Raw genomic sequence first — 18,719 nt, 5'->3', positions numbered from 1 at the left:
AGGCGGAGCTCCGGAGGCGGCGTTGCCAGCCGGCCTCTCGTCTTACCTACGTCGCCCTGGGCCGGCGTTTCCGCGTCCGGGTCGCCGCCGCACCGAGGCGAGCGCGGGCCTATTGCCGCCTCTAGAGCAGCAGCGGCGGCGGCAACGCGCGGCGGCCTGGCCTGGTTTGATTCGGAGGACGCGGCCATGGCGCTCTGGTGTTGGCCTCGCTGTTGCTGCTGCTCACGCTCCGCTTCGTCCCGGGCGGCGGGTCTCTTGAGCAGTTTGCGGAGCTGGGGCTTGGTTGGCGGCGGCGGCGGCGCTGAGAGGCAGGCTGCCGGGGAACTGGCGGCGCCCGCGATGAAGGCGGCCGTAAGTAGCGCTGCGCTTGGGGCGAATGGAGGTCACGAGGGAATGAATGGGCGCCGCGCTCGCCGGCGCCGGCGCCGCTCCCGGGGTTAATTCGGGGCGCGAGGGCGAAGGAAGGGGGTCGCACGAGGTCGCGGGGGAGGCAGTAGGGAAGGGCGCCTTGGGGAGGCTCCAGAGGGAGCCCAGAGCGTGAAAACCAATGGCTCCCGCTGGGACGAGCGATTGAAGCGACGTTTGCCAGCCCTGATGCCCTGACTGCCATGCTCCGGCGTCCCTTGGCGTTCGTGGGAATGGCATTCTTAAGAAATGGCGACGGAAGGAAGGGAAGCCGAGGCGTGGAAAGGGAAGCGTCTTCCAAGCCTGGCGAGATGAATAAGGAAGTTACCCAACCGCATTGCCCGCCTGGTGCCCTTCAAAGGTGTTGGGGTGCAGCTGGTGGGAGATGTCGCCTGGTGCATTACCAGGCGGGGGGTAATGACTGAGACTTGCACAAGGGCGAAGGAAGAGCAGTTAGAGAGCCAATAAGAGAAAAGAAAATATTTCCTGTTGCATAAGCCTGTTAGGGAGGGGACTGCCACAACATTTGGCAGTCTGTCAGTGGGCATCATTCTCAGTGGGCTGGCTGGTAAATGGGAGGCAGGTGTATTAGGTATATTTGTCACCTTGAGTTGGCAAAAATATATAAAAAGGTGGGATAAAAGTATTCTTATTATGGTTGGTCACACAGTCAGCCAGATGCTTAGACTGGATTTGGCATTTTTGTCCACCTATCAAGTCCTTCCCAAGGACCTAGGATAGGTAGATGTTGTTTAATGATATTACAGGTATCACATTATGTAAGCAGTTCCAAGTAAAGCTGCCTTTTGCAATTGACAATTTTGCAATTGTTGTTATTTTGCAGTTGTTGCAAAATTGCAAAAACAAATTTGCAATTGTTGTTATTAGGAGAGCAGCAACTCTAACATATCTGATGGGCCCAAGGTTGAGAAAAGTTGGTCTCTCTCTATCACATTCATCAGTCCACAAAAGTTATTAGCCTAAACAGCAGCAGCAGCAAAAAAGATACCTTATAGAGATATCAGAGAAGAAATGTGCGGTTGTTTTTCTTGCTCAGCCTGCTGCATTTCATTCTTGGGTATCAGAACTCATTTTAACAAGACTTGTTAAAACAAATCCTGCAGGAGAAAGTAAGACAAGAGTTCATGAGTTATAAAAAAAAATGAAGAGACTTAATCCAGTAATATTTTTTGCAAGGTTATCCAAAAGGAAGAAATTCATTATGCTTCCCTACCTTGTCTGCTACTGTTGCTAAAACTCATTGAAACAAATCCAGAGAACTTTCCTCCCTAAATATGTGCATGTGGGCCACTTGTATGTATACATACAGTTGTAGATCCCTGCATTTTCATATATTCATAGAAAGCATTCTCACACAGAAACTACCCGCTTACACACACAAAAACTGCAGAAATCTCTGCGTAGCAACATAAATCTATATATGCTTTTTCCATACTAAGCCCTGTTGTGTTCAGTGGTTCTGGCTACTCAACATCTCTGCAAGAGTGGATATAAGGAAAAAGATCCATGTTGAGCTGTTTGTTTGCTGAGCTTCAGACACAAAAAGCCTATGTATGCAAACTCTTTAATAAGCCCCATTGACCTCTTTACTCCAGATGAGTATAATTAGGACTTCTAATCTTGTTCAGCCAGCTAGCCTCATTCTCTCTTGTTCTCTTTCCATGTGTTTGCAATGAAAAATCTCTCTATGGCAACTCTAAACCAGTTGGAAAACCTGATTTTTCCTGAGTCTTCATGTGGAGGACTTCCACGGATTGAAGAAGTTTTTCACTGCAGAGACTAGTACTGTACAGATCTTTGAAGAAGTGCTTCACTTCACTGACAGTCCAAGTGAAATATTTCCTCAAAGCTGTTTCACAAAGCAACGTGGCCTCCTTGCTTTTAAGAGCAAAGTGACCAAGTTCCTTGACTCTGACCTGCTTCACAGCCCGTCTTCAGCATAGTTTCTTTAGCAGGTTTGGCAAGAAGTACAGAAGGATGTGTCACTCAGCCTAACGCTGCTTACCCCAAGCACAGTACCTGTACAGAAGCCTCTAGGTAGGAGACAGGGGAAGCTTGAATGTGATGGCAACTCTAAACCAGTTGGAAAACCTGATTTTTGATCAGGAAAACCTGATAGTGCTTCATCAAAGCAAATAGTGTTACCTCTTTGCTTCAGAGAAGAGAATCATGTTGCCTCCTGCCTTGCATAGACTTAGCCAACATCACCCCTCACATTTGGAGGACAGGGCTAGCATGCTTGTCTCCATCCCTTGAAGCAGTCTCTCTTCCTGTCATGCCTTATTACAGCCACTTTCTTTTGTGATTTGCACCATCATATATTCTTAGCAAGTGAAAGACAACCTCCTTCCCCAATGTACACATAATTATTTGGGTGAAAAACTAATCTTCGTTACAGGTAACTATGCTGCTTATTTATGATTTTTTAAAATGATCAGATGGTGTTTTGTAAATGGGCCTGCTTTTGGTGGGTGTGGGTAGATAGACTACAGGTAGTCCTCAGGTTATGACCACTCATTCAGTGACTGTTCAAAGTTATAGTGGCGCTGAACAAGGGGGACTTGCAAGTGGTCCTTGAAGTTGTGACTGTTGCAGTGTCCCCAGTCACATGATCGTGATTTGGGCGTTTGGTAACTGGCTCACAATTATGTTGGTTGCAGCACTCTACAGTCATGTGATCACCATTTGCAACCTTCCTTGCCAGCTTCCCACAAGCAAAGTCAATGAGGAAGCTGGCAGAATGTCACAATTTGCTCCCATTACCGCCGCTTCTTCACACCCCCACAGCATCCACCTGCTTGCACTCTGTAGCACCTGCCCGTGGCATCTGCCCGCCCACCCGTAGTTCTCACCTGTCACGTACAGCTCTTAGCTGCTGGCCTGCTTGCCTGGGACTCCCACCTTTTCCCACATCATGTTCATGTGAAGTCCTTGCTTAATCTGTGCAGTCCTGGCACTACAATGGCAACCGGGACTGCTGGGATTGTCATCACTAAGTGATGCTGTCACATGACATTGTGCTTTACGACCACATCACTTAGCAACAGAAATTCTGGTCCCAATTGTTGTAAGTCAAGGACTACCTGTAGTAACTTTTGTAACCCTATTTCAAGGCTGCATGAAATAGCTCTCTGAAATGTAGATTTTTATTAATTTATTTTTATTTATTTATCAAATTTGTCACTGCCCATCTTATTTTAAATAAATACCCACTCTTTTTCTTTTTTCTTTCTACAGAAATCTAGTTTTCTAGGGGAAAGACTGTGTCTATCCTTTCCAAAAATGTATAGTATATGTTGGCGGTAAGTTGAAAGCCTTAAATACATCATAAGAAATAGTGATGTTAAAGTAGGTAGCTTCAATATCTTTTAGAGTTTGACTATGAAGGATGCAACAGTGATATATTAAATTGTATGCATTATAACATTAGGTTTTAGTCTTTTTTTCCTTGTCTCATGTGGCAGTTACACAAATTAAACATTCAGTATGAATCATTAAATCACCATAAAAGAACTTCTGAGGATCACCATATAAGCCAGGTTGGTAATATAGCACCTGAAGCCACCACAGCTAACATTGTCATCCATTGGACTCCAAATTAAATAAAAATTAAAATGACCAGAATCACAGGGGAAATTGTATGAAATGTGGTGTCCTTGCCTGAAATTTTGCAAAATAGTAGATGAGAAAGACAAAATCTTGTGAGATTTGGTGATCTTTTGTAATTTTGGCTATATATATGTGTGTATGATATGGCTATGCATATGTAAATGTATATGTAAGTTAGGAAATCTAAGGTACTTCATGGTGATTGGCTGGTTAGAGGTTCTAGGAGTTGAAATCTGACATAGTAAGAAGGCATCACCTTGGAGAAGCTAACATAATGTTTTTCTGCCACCCATGTCCCCTTCACATTATTGGGGGAGTAAGAAATGTGATGGGTAATGATGCCATATCACATACAGTTGTTAGTAGGCATCACCAAACATAAGAAATTAATAAAGTAGGAGAAGTAACAATAGTTTCATATCTTATATAACATGCAGATTTTTGCATGCATTGCTATTTTAGAGGAAGGAAAAGACTGTGTACAGCAGTGTTGTCCAAACTTGGCCACTTTAAGATGAGTGGACTTCAACTCCCAGAATTCTGGGAGTTTATTTATTTATTGGATTTCTCCCCCCCCCCCGCCCATCTCCCCCACAATAGGGGACTCTGGGCAGGTTACAAAGACATTAAAACTATAAATATATATAAAATACATACAGTGGGCCAAAAAAGTATTTAGTCAGCCACCAATTGTGTAAGTTCTCCCACTTAAAAAGATGAGAGAGGCCTGTAATTTTCATCATAGATATACCTCAACTATGAGAGACAAAATGGGGGGGAAAATCCAGAAAATCACATTGTCTGATTTTTAAAGAATTTATCTGCAAATCATGGTGGAAAATAAGTATTTGGTCAATATCAAAAGTTCATCTCAATACTTTGTTATATATCCTTTGTTGGCAATGACAGAGGTCAAACGTTTTGTGTAAGTCTTCACAAGGTTTTCACACACTGTTCCTGGTATTTTGGCCCATTCCTCCATGCAGATCTCCTCTAGAGCAGTGATGTTTTGGGGCTGTCGCTGGGCAACACGGACTTTCAACTCCCTCCAAAGGTTTTCCATGGGGTTGAGATCTGGAGACTGGCTAGGCCACTCCAGGACCTTGAAATGCTTCTTATGAAACCACTCCTTCGTTGCCCAGGCGGTGTGTTTGGGATCATTGTCATGCTGAAAGACCCAGCCACGTTTCATCTTCAATGCCCTTGCTGATGGAAGGAGGTGTTCACTCAAAATCTCACGATACATGGCCTCATTCATTCTTTCTTTTACACGGATCAGTCGTCCTGGTCCCTTTGCAGAAAAACAGCCCCAAAGCATGATGTTTCCACCCCCATGCTTCACAGTAGGTATGGTGTTCTTTGGATGCAACTCAGCATTCTCTCTCCTCCAAACACGAGGAGTTTCTTTGGTTTCATCTGACCATATGACATTCTACTTTGGTTTCATCTGACCATATGACATTCTCCCAATCCTCTTCTGGATCATCCAAATGCTCTCTAGCAAACTTCAGACGGGCCCAGACATGTACTGGCTTAAGCAGGGGGACACGTCTGGCACTGCAGGATTTGAGTCCCTGGCGGCGTAGTGTGTTACTGATGGTAGCCTTTGTTACTTTGGTCCCAGCTCTCTGCAGGTCATTCACTAGGCCCCCCCGTGTGGTTCTGGGATTTTTGCTCACCATTCTTGTGATCATTTTGACCCCACGGGGTGAGATCTTGCGTGGAACCCCAGATCAAGGGACACTATCAGTGGTCTTGTATGTCTTCCATTTTCTAATTATTGCTCCCACAGTTGATTTTTTCACACCAAGCTGCTTGCCTATTGCAGATTCAGTCTTCCCAGCCTGGTGCAGGTCTACAATTTTGTTTCTTGTGTCCTTCAACAGCTCTTTGATCTTAGCCATAGTAGAGTTTGGAGTGTGACTGTTTGAGGTTGTGGACAGGTATCTTTTATACTGATAACAAGGTCAAACAGGTGCCATTACTACAGGTAACGAGTGGAGGACAGAGGAGCCTCTTAAAGAAGTAGTTACAGGAGCCAGACATCTTGCTTGTTTGTAGGTGACCAAATACTTATTTTCCACCATGATTTGCAAATAAATTCTTTAAAAATCAGACAATGTGATTTTCTGGATTTTTTTTCTCATTTTGTCTCTCATAGTTGAGGTATACCTATGATGAAAATTACAGGCCTCTCTCATCTTTTTAAGTGGGAGAACTTGCACAATTGGTGGCTGACTAAATACTTTTTTGCCCCACTGTACTATATATACAATTAAAACAATACTGAGTTGAAGTCCACTCATCTTAAAGTGGCCACGTTTGGACAACACTGATGTACAGAATGTAGTACTTGTTTTTCCCACTTGTTTTCTTCAATACAAAATGACAACTCTTGCTTCATTCTCCATATGCATGTCACAAAAAGGTACAATAACTTAAGGGGTTAGTACATTTAAATAAAATGCCCAAACTATTTTTCTTCAATTTTTGATAACTTTATAGAGCCTAAACACCTCATCTTTTTCTATGATGTAGGCAGTACAAAATAGGACTGTGAGACTCAGAAACTAACAATTTTGTTGGATGTAGTTTTGGGTCTCTATCCTGACCATGGTCAAGACTTGGACAAGGAGAGAGATCCATGTTGCATAGTGAAATTGCAAAGTAGTTGCTTCTGTAGGGTCTTGGATCTTGTAACTGGCTTCTTAGTGCAAATACAAGACCCAACCAAGAACTCCAGACTTAAGGATTTTAGAAAATCCATTTCCTTCTTCTTAATATTGACTGAATAATGTTTTTCATCTTTGTGGGTAAGCTGGAAGAAACTTGTATTTCTTTTGACATCTTTTCTTTTATAAATTCAGTTATTCAGGGTAGCAATAATAGAGTTACTCTTCTGGGCAGGGATGATAAGATTGCCTCAGTACAGGGATTATGTTAATTTTTTTTTCTTCCCAAAAAGTTTTGCCAGGTTTCAACATACAACAGTGCAAACTCACTGCTTTGGTAAAGTGGTTAGCGATGAACAATATAAAGATCCTTTTAAACTTGGAAGAAAAGACTTGAAAAATCTCTATGAGGATATTAAAAAGGTAAATACATTTTTGGTGAGCTGTGGTAAGGAGCTCTAATAGATCACTCTTTAGATAGGACTTTATTACCATAAAGCCACTCTAAATTTGCAGCTATAGAACTGGCTTTGTTTGGCTTTTTGCAGGAATTACGGGTTTCTACTACAGAATTTAAGGAAATGTGTGAATATTACTTTGATGGTAAAGGGAAGGCCTTTCGACCAATCATTGTGGCACTAATGGCCAGAGCATGCAATTTTCATCACAACAGTTCTGGGTAAATATCTAACCTTTATTTTTGAAGTTATTAAAGTTCAGGTTTGTTTCTGCAGTAAAGCAAAACATTTCACTTACTATCAATAAGAAAGCTGGGCAGTCAGTCAATATTTATTCCGTTTATGCTTCAGAACTCTGCGGGAATGTAGGATATGGTATAAAATATGAATGAGTTTACTTTACTTTACTTTATGAATGAGTTTACTTTAGCTTACAGCAGTGTGAATTCATGCATCTCATTCAACACAGTTTGCTTATCTGTGATTTTTGAATAATCCACCATTGACTGCATTCATACAAGATGCTAACCCAAAACCAGACAAATTAGATGATGTGCCTAGCCCAAAAAAACAGAAGCTGCCTGAACACAAGCATAGTTATAGTCCCTTTGACAAAGATTTGGGGCTTTTCTCTGGATGTGTCAGAATGAAGAAAACAATGGACATGTTTTGACTTATGAGCAGACACTGGTTTATTTGATTGTCCAAAAGAAAAGCAGATTGAAGCTTAGTTTAGCCGATTCAAAAACGTAATTATTGCTTTTCATTAGTTCTCTTAGGAAGCTTCCCCAGATTTCATTAGTAATTTACTGATAATTACATCTTTACTTTATAAATAATTTACTTATTTATAAAGATGCTGAAACAAACTAATTGGTTCATTTTTGGGACTACCCAGAATAAAATGGATGTGAGGTCTATATCAAGTAATTGGTATAATAAAAGATCCTAGAACGATGGAAGTAATAATCAACAGAGTTGGGATTCTAGTGTGTGAAAGATGCTGCTCCTGGTTTGTAAATATACCCATATTTGACTGAATGAAATCTAGTATTAAAGAGGCAGCAGATGTACTCTAAGTATGCTGGGTGAAGTTACAGGTGTAAGATCCTGAAGAAAGGGGCAGAATAGGCTGCTGTTCACAATTTAGGCTGCCACAATATGATGTTTGACTGTAAAAGATGTAACTTTAAGGCTGGGTAGTGCCAGTTTATTTGTATGTCCTGGGAGCTTTGCTGGCCAATGATTATGTGAGTTTTGTTTCTACTTTATAGAATGGAACCATAGATATTGTAATCATGCAATCTATCCCATCACATTTAGATTGCTAGGGTCTACTAGATCAACGGAGAGAGCCATGTTTGTTTATATATTTCATAATTTCTAATATATATTATAAAGATGTCTAGCCTGCTTTCATTAAAAGCATCTCAACACTCCTGAGGTCTGGTAATTGGAACATACTGGCTCCACTGATAGCTATCCATCAGTAAAATTGCTCTCAAATCCCTTTTTAAAAATCATTTATTTTAGCAACCTTAAGACTTAGCAGACATTCAGCTTTCCTGTATTTAATGGAGTATGTCTCTCACAGGATGACTCAGGTCAAATATTTAGAATAAGAGAAAAGAATTTCTTACTATGTACATTCCCTGCACTACTATGCCTTGACTTATTTTTCAAATTTAATTCTAGTTTCTCTTTTATATTAAATTTGAAAGATGAATTTCATTATAGAGTCACTGAAGTCCAAAATATTCGTCATGAATACAGGGCAAGTTAATAAACTGTATAGAAGATTAACAAGCAGAAACATGCCTATTTGGCATGTGATGGGAAAGTGAATAATTGATAAAGAAAAACTGATTATGTATGGCAAGGTTGAGGGAAGTAGAAGAATGGAAAGGCAGTCGATAAGGCAGATGGGCAGGTTCAAAGAATGTCCTTGGAAAAGCTATGAATTATTACAGAGGTAAGTCGAGATGGCAAGAATTTGTCAGCATGGTCTCTAGAACTTTTGAATCTGAGTTGATAGCACTTGTCTTTTTCTGTATTGTTCAAGCTATTCTAACAGGGTTGACATGCTACATTTTTCTTGTCCTCTTCCCACATCTTAATCCTAGAGAAGTGCAGGCAAGCCAACGCTCTATAGCATTAATTGCAGAAATGATCCATACCGCTAGTCTAGTTCATGATGATGTAATTGATGATGCCAACTCACGAAGAGGAAAAATTACTGTTAATCAAATCTGGGGGGAAAGGAAGGTAAGTATTCTTTCTTAAGTGTAGAAGGTGTTATTGATGTGGGAATGTTACTTGACTGATTGGTTAATTTATTTTATTGGCCGCCTCAATCTGCATGGCACAAAATGCAGCAATATAGTACAAGAAAAATACAAAATATATCATCCAAAAGAGAACCCAGAGAAAATCAATGATCAGTTAAACAACTGAAGCATCCCAGGAGGATTGCTGATAGCCCAGAAGGGGTTTACCACCCTTTCTAACCCAAGGGGCTGGGGATGGAGCCAGATCACAAGGACTTGCTCAGGGAGGAAGGTAAAAAAAAAGACAAATCTAGTCCTTTCTAGATGCCCAGCTGTTGCAACTGAGCTTCGTATATGCAGTTGACACCACAGTCTCCCGCAAACAGATGTAGAAGGGTGCATCTCCTTACCTACATGCAGCTAATAGCTGCTGATATGATAGTTTAATACAGTGGTACCTCGGGATACGAACGCCTCTACTAATAAACTTTTCGGGTTACGACCAGCTCCGGCCGCAAAAATTTACCTCGATGTGCAAACTCCGCCTCAGGGTACGGTCATTTTTCCGCCCTGACACGTGGTCCACGGCCATTTTTCCGCCCGATACGTGGTCCGCGGCCATTCTCCCACCGTGTGGTGCCCGGCCTTTCTCCCGCTGCGCGGCGCCTGGCCTTTCTCCCGCCGTGGCCGGCCGTTCTCCCGCCCCTGACACGTGGTCCGCAGACGCCAGAACGGATTAACGGTAATTACATTGAACCTTATGGGAAAATTTGCTTCGGGGTGTGACCAAATTCGGAGGGCAGAACGGATTAACTGGATTTACATTGAACCCTATGGGGAAATTTGCGTCGGGTTACGACCAACTCGGAATACGCCCAGAGTCACGGAACGCATTAAGTTCGTATCCCGAGGTACCACTGTACAAAGAAACAACCTCTTGGCGGAAGAGAATAGCACTGACTCAGCCTTGTTCTTGAACTTTCCTAAGAGAAAGGAACCAGATAAATTTCCAGGGGTATAAAGTTCAAATCTGCCATTGACCACCCATCCTCTTATCATTCTGGCGAACCTATTCTAGTAATTCTGGAGGGAAAATATTTTAGATAAATAAGAAAAAAGATATAAAATTATCTCTTTTTTCCTAAATCAAACCTTAACTTTTTTCTCTATTAACAGATGATACAGGATCTATCCACTTTGTACAGTTCTCTGTAATTGCGTTTCTGATGTTGTCTTCTAGATTTATTTGTTGGCAACTTCTCTGACTAATGTGCAAGCATTAGAAAAATGGTATACAAATCTGTAAACTGAATGATGTTGTAAAATTGAGCTTATTTTTAAATTAATCCTTCTTTTCCAGGCAGTCTTAGCTGGTGATTTCATCCTTTCTGCAGCATCTTTAGTTTTAGCACGTATTGGGAACACAACTGTTATTTCTGTAATAACGCAAGTGATTGAAGATCTGGTGCGTGGTAAGGCTTTTTAGCAATCTACCTAGAAGTAACTGAGTTTCCATTTCCTTGGCAATGAGTTTGTAACACTGTTGATCTTTTTACCTTTTACAGGCGAATTTCTCCAGCTAGGTTCCAAAGAAAATGAAAATGAGAGATTTGCTCACTACCTAGAAAAAACTTTTAAGAAGACTGCAAGTCTTATAGCACACGCCTGTAAAGCAGTATGTACGTTCCATCTTTCCTGTTAATCTATCTTGATGTGTGGGGGACAGAGAGACTAGGGATTTGAAAGCTGGACCCTTTTTTTCAGCTAGCTTATGAATCTAAAAGGCCTATATTTTATTTGCTGGTAGTTTTTCCAGATTGAGATGCTAAAAAATTGTATACCCTTCTGATGTGTGCTAGTCTCAAAGATGTGAGACCAGCCATAACTTTGTGACTTTCAGTTATTTTCACAACGTAAGGAAAAACTAAGGGAGATATGCAAAAAGTTAAACTATAATTTGTTGAATGCACTGCAGTTGGCTAAGTTTATACTATACTAGGGGTACTGTATCTGAAGGTACAAACATCCGTATAGTTACTAGATGGCGGAATTAGAGGCTTCTATATCTCTTTATTGCCATGTATATAGATATGTATACTCTTCTGTTTATTACTGTCTTTTTTGTTCTTTATAATGTAAGCTACCCAGAGTTGCTCTGGAGTTAGGCACTCTTATCCAGTTTTATGCAATCTATTTTTGCAATCCAGATATGCTAGGCCAATATTACATACTCATCCATAAGCCATGGCTTGCAGGTCATAATGGCAGGATACAAACAACATAGTGTGATAAAAACAAACCACATTATGGCTTGGTGGGCTGTATGAACCAGGACTGTAAATGACTTTATGCCATTTTGCAACCCTGGAAGCTTCCAAAAAGGAGTAACCCTGGGTGCTATATATTGCAGAATATAAGGCTCCATTTCCTGCTATTTAGAAAGAATGCCTAACTGAATCCTTCCAGTAATTTATTGCCAGCATTTTGGCAGTTCTGTTTCATTGCTGTTGACCAGTATGTTACTTGCAGTTATTCCAGTATGTTTTATTAAATCAAGGATACTCAATTTTTTAACATGTTGAGTGTTTTTTGTGGGCATGTGGAAAAAAACAGTACTATGGGAATACTCCCCTTCCCAAAATAGCTGCAGCGATAGCTCTGGCTCATTTTCCAGAGAGCAAATCAATGAAGCTAAAAGAAAAGTAAGCAAGTTACCCAGTACACTAACTGTAATGAAAAGGTGGGACCTGAATTCCAAACACAAAACAATTATTTTGAACTTAGTTTTCTGCTTCATCAGTTTCAGAGAAGACAGATAATTAAACTTATGGAAATAACTTGACTGAGTAAATAAGAATTGGCTTTACAGTTGTGGGGCTGCCAGAGTAATACCTGGCATTTTGGTTAATGGCATTCTTTGAAGTCTCTTTGATTCTTGTGCTTATTAATATCCATAAGACGCTAGCGGGAAAGTAATTTGCAAATTTGCCCTTGCCCTGCGTTATTTCAGGGAGGTAGCAGAAATACTAAACTAAGCTAATAACGCCTGCCTCTCTCTTGTTGGTGCACTGTTTGCACATCTAAATAATGGAAGATAACCAAAGATTTCTGTTCTTTTTTCCTTTTCAGGTTTCTATCCTAGGCTGTCCTGATCCAAAGGTTCATGAGATTGCATATCAGTACGGGAAAAACATTGGGATAGCATTTCAGGTAATACATCAGAATGCTGGCTTAAAAAAACAGATTTCACCAATAAAATGAAATGCTAAAAAAAAAAGCGGTTTTGGAATATATATACAAGTATGATTTAACTAGATTCTTGCAAGGATATCTCATGAGCTTTGTATTGTGTGTTCTTTGCTTATTGTAGCTGATAGATGATGTACTGGATTTTACATCATGTACTGAACAGCTAGGAAAGCCAGCAGCAGCAGACCTTAAACTTGGAATAGCCACTGGACCTGTCTTATTTGCTTGCCAGCAGGTATGAACAAAAAAATCTCTGCTGTCTTCCCAAGGCGCTGTATTTCTAGTTGAATTTTATCCATGCTAACATTTAAAAGTGTTGTGTACACATGCTTTGAAAAAACAAAAAAAGGAAGGTACTTGATGAAAGGCGCCTTCCAGAGATACTTTTCTAATCAGAAGCAATAGCTATTAAAATAATACTAATCCTTAAATTGGTTTCTTATTATCCTAACTTGAATTACTAACACAAGGCAGGGTTCAGTTTAGTTACTGTGAACCATTAAAGTTAATGAGTAGGAGAAGCCTGTCTGTATTGAAAGAATAGCTTGAAGGTGCCCAATGTTTTACAAAGTTAGAAGTTGGGTTTATCCTTCATGTTAATCTGTGGTTTATCTATGCCTTGTTAAACAAACTATATTGGCTGGGTTCATATAACACACTAAACCAAAATCAGTCAAACCCCAGGATGTGAAGTCAATTTGACTTGTCCTTGCCTTGCTAAATCATTCACTCCTATTAACAGCATCTCACATGAAAACTCACAAACTAATATAAAACCGATGGCCATTTCCTTTCTGTTGTGCCCAGTACCTGGTTGAATTCAAGGGACTGCAAAGATTTGAATAGTTGTTGACTGTATACAATAGGGATGGATCCTAAAGCTTGCAAATCCTGGCCAGATTATATTGTGCCAGAAGAAAGAAGATTCTGCTCTTCAATATTATCCGATCCTTGGGCCAATCAGTATTTCTCATAGACACACACACAAACTCATATAGAATCTATCATTGTATTTAGTGTTTGAAGTGACGATTTCTTTCCTTAATATATTATGATCCATTCTGAGTCCTTGAAATGAACTAAAATGAAATAGACATTTTGACCTCATCAACTCAGTTTAACTTGGTTTGCCTGCAAATTAAGAACACTGTCAGATAGTATTATCTCTTGAAGCATTGTTAAGCCGCCTACATTTGAGAGTCCTGAATGTGCTGAGAGGTTACTTCAGGGAGGTTGCTTCTGATAGAATTCTGTATTGTGAGAAAGCAAGCATCAAACAGGCTAGGAAAAGACACATATAGAGCCAGGCATGGACTTGGATTGCATCAGTATGCTAAGGACTGTCTAGGTTGGGGCAATAATACTTCTCCCTGTTCTAGTTCCCAGAGATTAATGCCATGATAATGAGGCGATTCAGTTTCCCAGGTGATGTCCAACGTACCCAGGAATTTGTATTACAGGTAATACAAAACTTTCATTAAAAGCAGCAGCTGCTCCTAAAGAATGACATTTGGTACACTCTTATGATTTCACTCTAACTTGCAGACCAAACATTAATTGATATTGATTCAAGTACAGCTAGTCCTCACTTAACAACCACAATTGGGACCGGCAACTCCATCGCTAAGCGAGACATCACATGACCACAATGGACTTAAGACCTCACTTCCACTGTGGTCATTAAGTGAATCACCTGCAGTCATTAAGTGAGACATGTGACTGTCACTTGCAATTTTACTGCCAGCTTCTCCACTGACTCTACTTGTCGGAAGCTGGCTGTGAAGCACACAAATGGCAATCATGACCACAGGACACTGTGATGGCCGTAAATACCCTCCAGTTGCGAAGCGTCTGAATGTCTATCACATGACCGCGGGGACGCTGCAACAGTCATAAGTGCAAGGACCAGTTGTAAAGTTACTTTTCCAGTACCGTCACAACTTTGAAAGGTCGCTAAACAGGGCAGTCGTTAAGCAAGGACTACCTGTAAATGTTTTTAATATAGTTAGGAAAAACACACCATACTGGCATTGACATCCTGTATGTTTGGTTCTGTTATTCTAAGATTAAAGTTACAGCATCTGTAGTAAGTCCATGTTCATGTTGCAACAATTAATTATACATTAGCACAAACAGATTAAATAATTTAATAGGATCATGTTATTTTGCAAGCAAATGTATTTGTGAGTTCCTGTATAGAACTCTTCAAGAATCGGAATGTTCATGGACAGCTGATGTGATGTAGTGATTAAGGATTGGCCTAGGATATAGGAGGGCCAGGTCCAAGTCCACCTTCAGCCATTAAAGTTCATGGGGTGACTATGGGCGAGTCATTTTCTCTTAGCCCAGTCTTGTTCAAAGGATTGTTATATGGGAATAAAGTGAAGGGAGATATATATTTACCTCCCATATAAGTTGCCTTTAGCTCTTGGAGGGATATGCATCTAACACAGTGTTTTTCAAACTTGGCAACTTTAAGATATGTGGTCGAGAATTCCCCAGCTGCCCACCCATGTTGGGTGTTGTTTAAGGGTCAGGGAACATTTTCATAACTCATGGCATCCAGACTGTATTACAAAGAGCGTGGAGATAGGGAACATTTCAAAGTAGTTTAAGTCTGTTTTTACCTTGAAGCTGTATGGAACAGGGCTATAAAATGCAGTTCTAAAAATGAGTCAGCTAAAGTCTCACAAAACCAATTGCAAAATGGAAAAGTAGCAGCTTTGTATGGTTCACTAACTCCTCTAATATTTTGGTCTATATTTAGAGCGGTGGCATACAGCAGACAACCTACCTCGCCCAACGTTATTGCCATGAAGCAGTGAAGGAGATTGGCAAGCTTAGACCATCTCCAGAAAGAGATGCCCTTATGCAGCTGGCAGAAATTGTCTTGTCGCGAGACAAGTGATCCTCTTCTTCCTCCTGGTGATTTTGGCAGCTATTTTACCAGACTGTGCCTAAACTGTTTCAGAACATCTTGGCTTGCTTCTGGTGGCATTTCCATTTTTAAAAAAGTTATCCTAGTTAAGTAACTAGGCTTATGAAATGCTTTTATTGAAGGAAGCCTTACACAACAGTGAAACACAATCAGTCTGTTAAATTGGTAGCAGCATTTGGTACCTGTGTTTTCAATGAAGAGGTTTCTGGTTTTGTGTGGACATTTGTTTACACTGTTCACTATTAACGCTGAAGGCCACAAACAATAAAATGCAATCAGTGTATTAAATTATTTCTGCAATTCCTCGTATGTGCTGGGACTATAACCAACTCCTTGAATGATTGAATTGCCTGTTAGAATTTCAGAGCACCCAGAAAATTAAAGAATGGTTTATTATAAAAGACTGTACATACTTGTTATAATTAAAACAGGTTATATACAAATCAAGAAGTGTTCCAATTTATAAAGGGAATACAAATAGGTTTCATGGGTTGCTGTTTGATGTCAGAAATAACATGTTAACAATCAGGAAAAGGCAAATAAAGCAATTAATTAGGTTCATTAAGGAACAAGGCGGCAAGGGAACCTTCAATATTTAATGTCATGCTAGAAAATAATATTACTGCTCTTGTATCCAGTACACTTGCTTTTTCATCATGTAATACCCATTAGGACAGTGCTTAAGTCCAAATAAATCTTTACTACATAAAGCAACAAATCCCTTACTAATATTCATAGTTTATGAATATTTATAGTCTTAACTTGTGTATAGTCCAAAAGCAGAAGCATCACTTGACCTTGTGCTCAAACTGGAGGTATTCTAGTGCACACTAAAAGCCAAATGGGCTATATGACAACCTATGCCTTTTTCTACATAAGCTGCTGCTTGCTCTCTCTAGTGGGATGCATGTCTAGAAACAGCATTGCTATGGAAGTACATCCCTGCTCTTAGGCCCGTATGCTCTGTATTCCTAGATGTTCTCTGCAGCAACCTACTTAAATACAGTGATGTGGACAAATCAGTAGAAAATCCCCTCAATGATGAAATTTTACTTTCAGCAGGACAAGAGACCTTTTAAATGGGGGCAGTAATTGGAACAGTTGCTTGAGATAGTTTGTTCACCCACCCTCTGCACATTGCAGAAAATTATTCATCTAATTTTGCAATGAATCACTAAAGCTCCTCTCTTAAGGCAGATCTACTACAGCAAAAGGCTGCTTGGTACATGAAAAGTACCACTGCATTTACCACTGCAGCTGAAATACAAAGGTGATTAAATGTTTACTTCACCCATCTTATGGTACATCAATATTATAACTTGGACAGCCCTGGCCACACTCTGACAGGCAAGAAGAGAAACAGATTTCTGCTGAAAACTTGCTCCCAGATCACTCCAGTCTGATAAGAGACCAGAAAGAGAAAGCGAGCAGGCATTTTAGTGAGCTAGGATGACTTTGTTTTATACATTCTTCCATAAGCCTTTTATTGCTGTGCTTTCTGTTTCCAATAGTAGCTAATCAAAGTCATGGGTAGCAGTCTCCATAAGTCCGCATTCCATTTACTAATGAATAAACCAAATAATAGTGTAATCTGAATATATGGTAAGCCTGCAGAAGTGTAGTTTTCCCTTTGTTGTGGTGTCAAGACTTTGGACTTGCAATTAAAAAGGTCCCTGTTGATAAGGGGGAAATTTGGTAAGTCAACATGCTTCAATATTGCTTTGCAAGGCAAGGCAAGCCAACAAAAGTAATGGACAAGACCTTTGGTTCACTTATGTATTTATGAATGGAAAAGTCAATGCAATTTTACTCATTAAAAACTCAGGTACAAATTACATACACATCATAAGACCACCCATCTTTGATTCACATGGACATCTTCGATAGAGACTCAAATGACTCATTGGAATAGACTTTTAGTGAAATTACTCCAGTAAAAGATTACAACGAATTGGAAGCATCTTGGATTTTGAGAAAAAAAGTGTAATTCAATACATAAGTTTTTATGCATGCTTTTAAACAAATACTATACTTTGAGGATGAGCAATAGTCTAAACAAAGGTAAAATGACCAGCATTATTGAATTTTTCAACCAGATTTGATGTTAGTCTAACAGTTGTTAGTTTATCACATTGTTGCACTGAGAAAAGAAAACAATGGCACGATTTGAATCATGAGTCATTAAATAGTATATACCCTACTTCCCCAGAATATTTAGGCTGGTCGTAAAAAACAACGCATAAGTAAATAAGCATAATCAGTAATAAACAGTTTAGTTATTTGCAAAACAGAATAGCTTTTTCTTGGAATGTTCTGTTTCTCCTCTGGAATGGGCCAAACCAACCATTTCTTGAATGTATGTTTCTGGAAGTATATCTTCTGGAATGAGAAATGGTTTGTAGAACTCTTGTTTTAGAACCAGATGGTGTCTGGAACACCATGAGTCACTTCCTGATCCAGAAGAAAGGCTTCTGGAAACACAAATGTCACCCAGAATGTTCAGACTGGGCCATTCTGGGAAAAAAACAGAATTTCTGAGAACAAGCCATTCCGTTCTGCACACCTCTAAAACATTTGTTCATTTTACAAACTCCAGAGACAGATGCTTACAGATGAACATTCAATCATGCCATTTAAATAGTATGGCCTGGAAAGGATGTGCACATTTTAAAGAGCATTAAGACAAGTGTTAATTTACCCTTTGTAGATCATTATGGCATGACTGAAGGCAAGGCCTGACCTCAAGCAAGAATTAATCTGCATAGTGCATGATTGATTCAACATAATTTCCAGGAAACAGGCCAGTCACTCTGTTGCATACACCTTCATACCAACCGTCATCATTCTTCTTTATCACATAAATGATTGCACCCTCCATGAATGACAGCTCATCATCCTTGTCCTTTGTGTAGTCATATATGGCAACAACTAGGAAATTGGAAAGAAAGACGCCAATGAGTTTTGTCACAGGTTGTTCTAAAGCCATTTCTAGGGCTTTCTTGTTAATTCAGAATTTATCTTGCAAGCACAAATTAAGTGGATGTGAGACAGCTGCAGCCAGTATCAGACTGACTGGGCAGTTTAAATGTCTCCTACTGCA

The 18,719-nt window shown here is 40.0% G+C and overlaps 2 protein-coding genes across 7 annotated transcripts in view; one reads left to right on the top strand and one right to left on the bottom strand.

Moving 5' to 3' along the window:
* The first annotated feature begins 52 nt into the window (after window positions 1-52).
* PDSS1 (decaprenyl diphosphate synthase subunit 1) lies at window positions 53-15,994 on the top strand. Its single transcript, XM_007420749.3, has 11 exons — window positions 53-351; window positions 3,664-3,728; window positions 7,001-7,130; window positions 7,256-7,386; window positions 9,289-9,430; window positions 10,793-10,904; window positions 10,998-11,107; window positions 12,562-12,642; window positions 12,803-12,916; window positions 14,061-14,141; window positions 15,449-15,994. The coding sequence occupies exons 1-11, from the start codon at window positions 187-189 to the stop codon at window positions 15,587-15,589; spliced, it is 1,272 nt and encodes a 423-aa protein (XP_007420811.2). The 5' UTR covers window positions 53-186; the 3' UTR covers window positions 15,590-15,994.
* Window positions 15,995-17,381: 1,387 nt separating this feature from the next.
* The window catches only part of ABI1 (abl interactor 1), a 90,295-nt gene continuing 88,957 nt past the window's right edge, over window positions 17,382-18,719 (bottom strand). For all 6 annotated transcript variants that reach the window (XM_007420755.4, XM_007420756.4, XM_007420753.4 and 3 more), the window contains one exon: window positions 17,382-18,547. In XM_007420755.4, coding sequence (XP_007420817.1) covers window positions 18,372-18,547 — 176 coding nt within the window. In that variant the 3' untranslated portion in view covers window positions 17,382-18,371. The remainder of the gene's footprint in view (window positions 18,548-18,719) is intronic.

This window comes from Python bivittatus, unplaced genomic scaffold (genome assembly GCF_059951505.1).
Source record: "Python bivittatus isolate LINGU-HERP-01145 unplaced genomic scaffold, Pbiv_v1 ctg000610_np1212, whole genome shotgun sequence".
NCBI lineage: Eukaryota > Metazoa > Chordata > Lepidosauria > Squamata > Pythonidae > Python > Python bivittatus.
This window is presented reverse-complemented; position numbering and strand designations above follow the sequence as displayed.

Bases quoted from the DNA above. Each gene is read 5' to 3' on its own strand.
- PDSS1 (XM_007420749.3), top strand. From the start codon at position 187: ATGGCGCTCTGGTGTTGGCCTCGCTGTTGCTGCTGCTCACGCTCCGCT. The intron at 352-3,663 runs GTAAGTAGCGCT...TTCTTTCTACAG, and splicing joins CGCCCGCGATGAAGGCGGCC to AAATCTAGTTTTCTAGGGGA. The intron at 14,142-15,448 runs GTAATACAAAAC...GTCTATATTTAG, and splicing joins CCCAGGAATTTGTATTACAG to AGCGGTGGCATACAGCAGAC.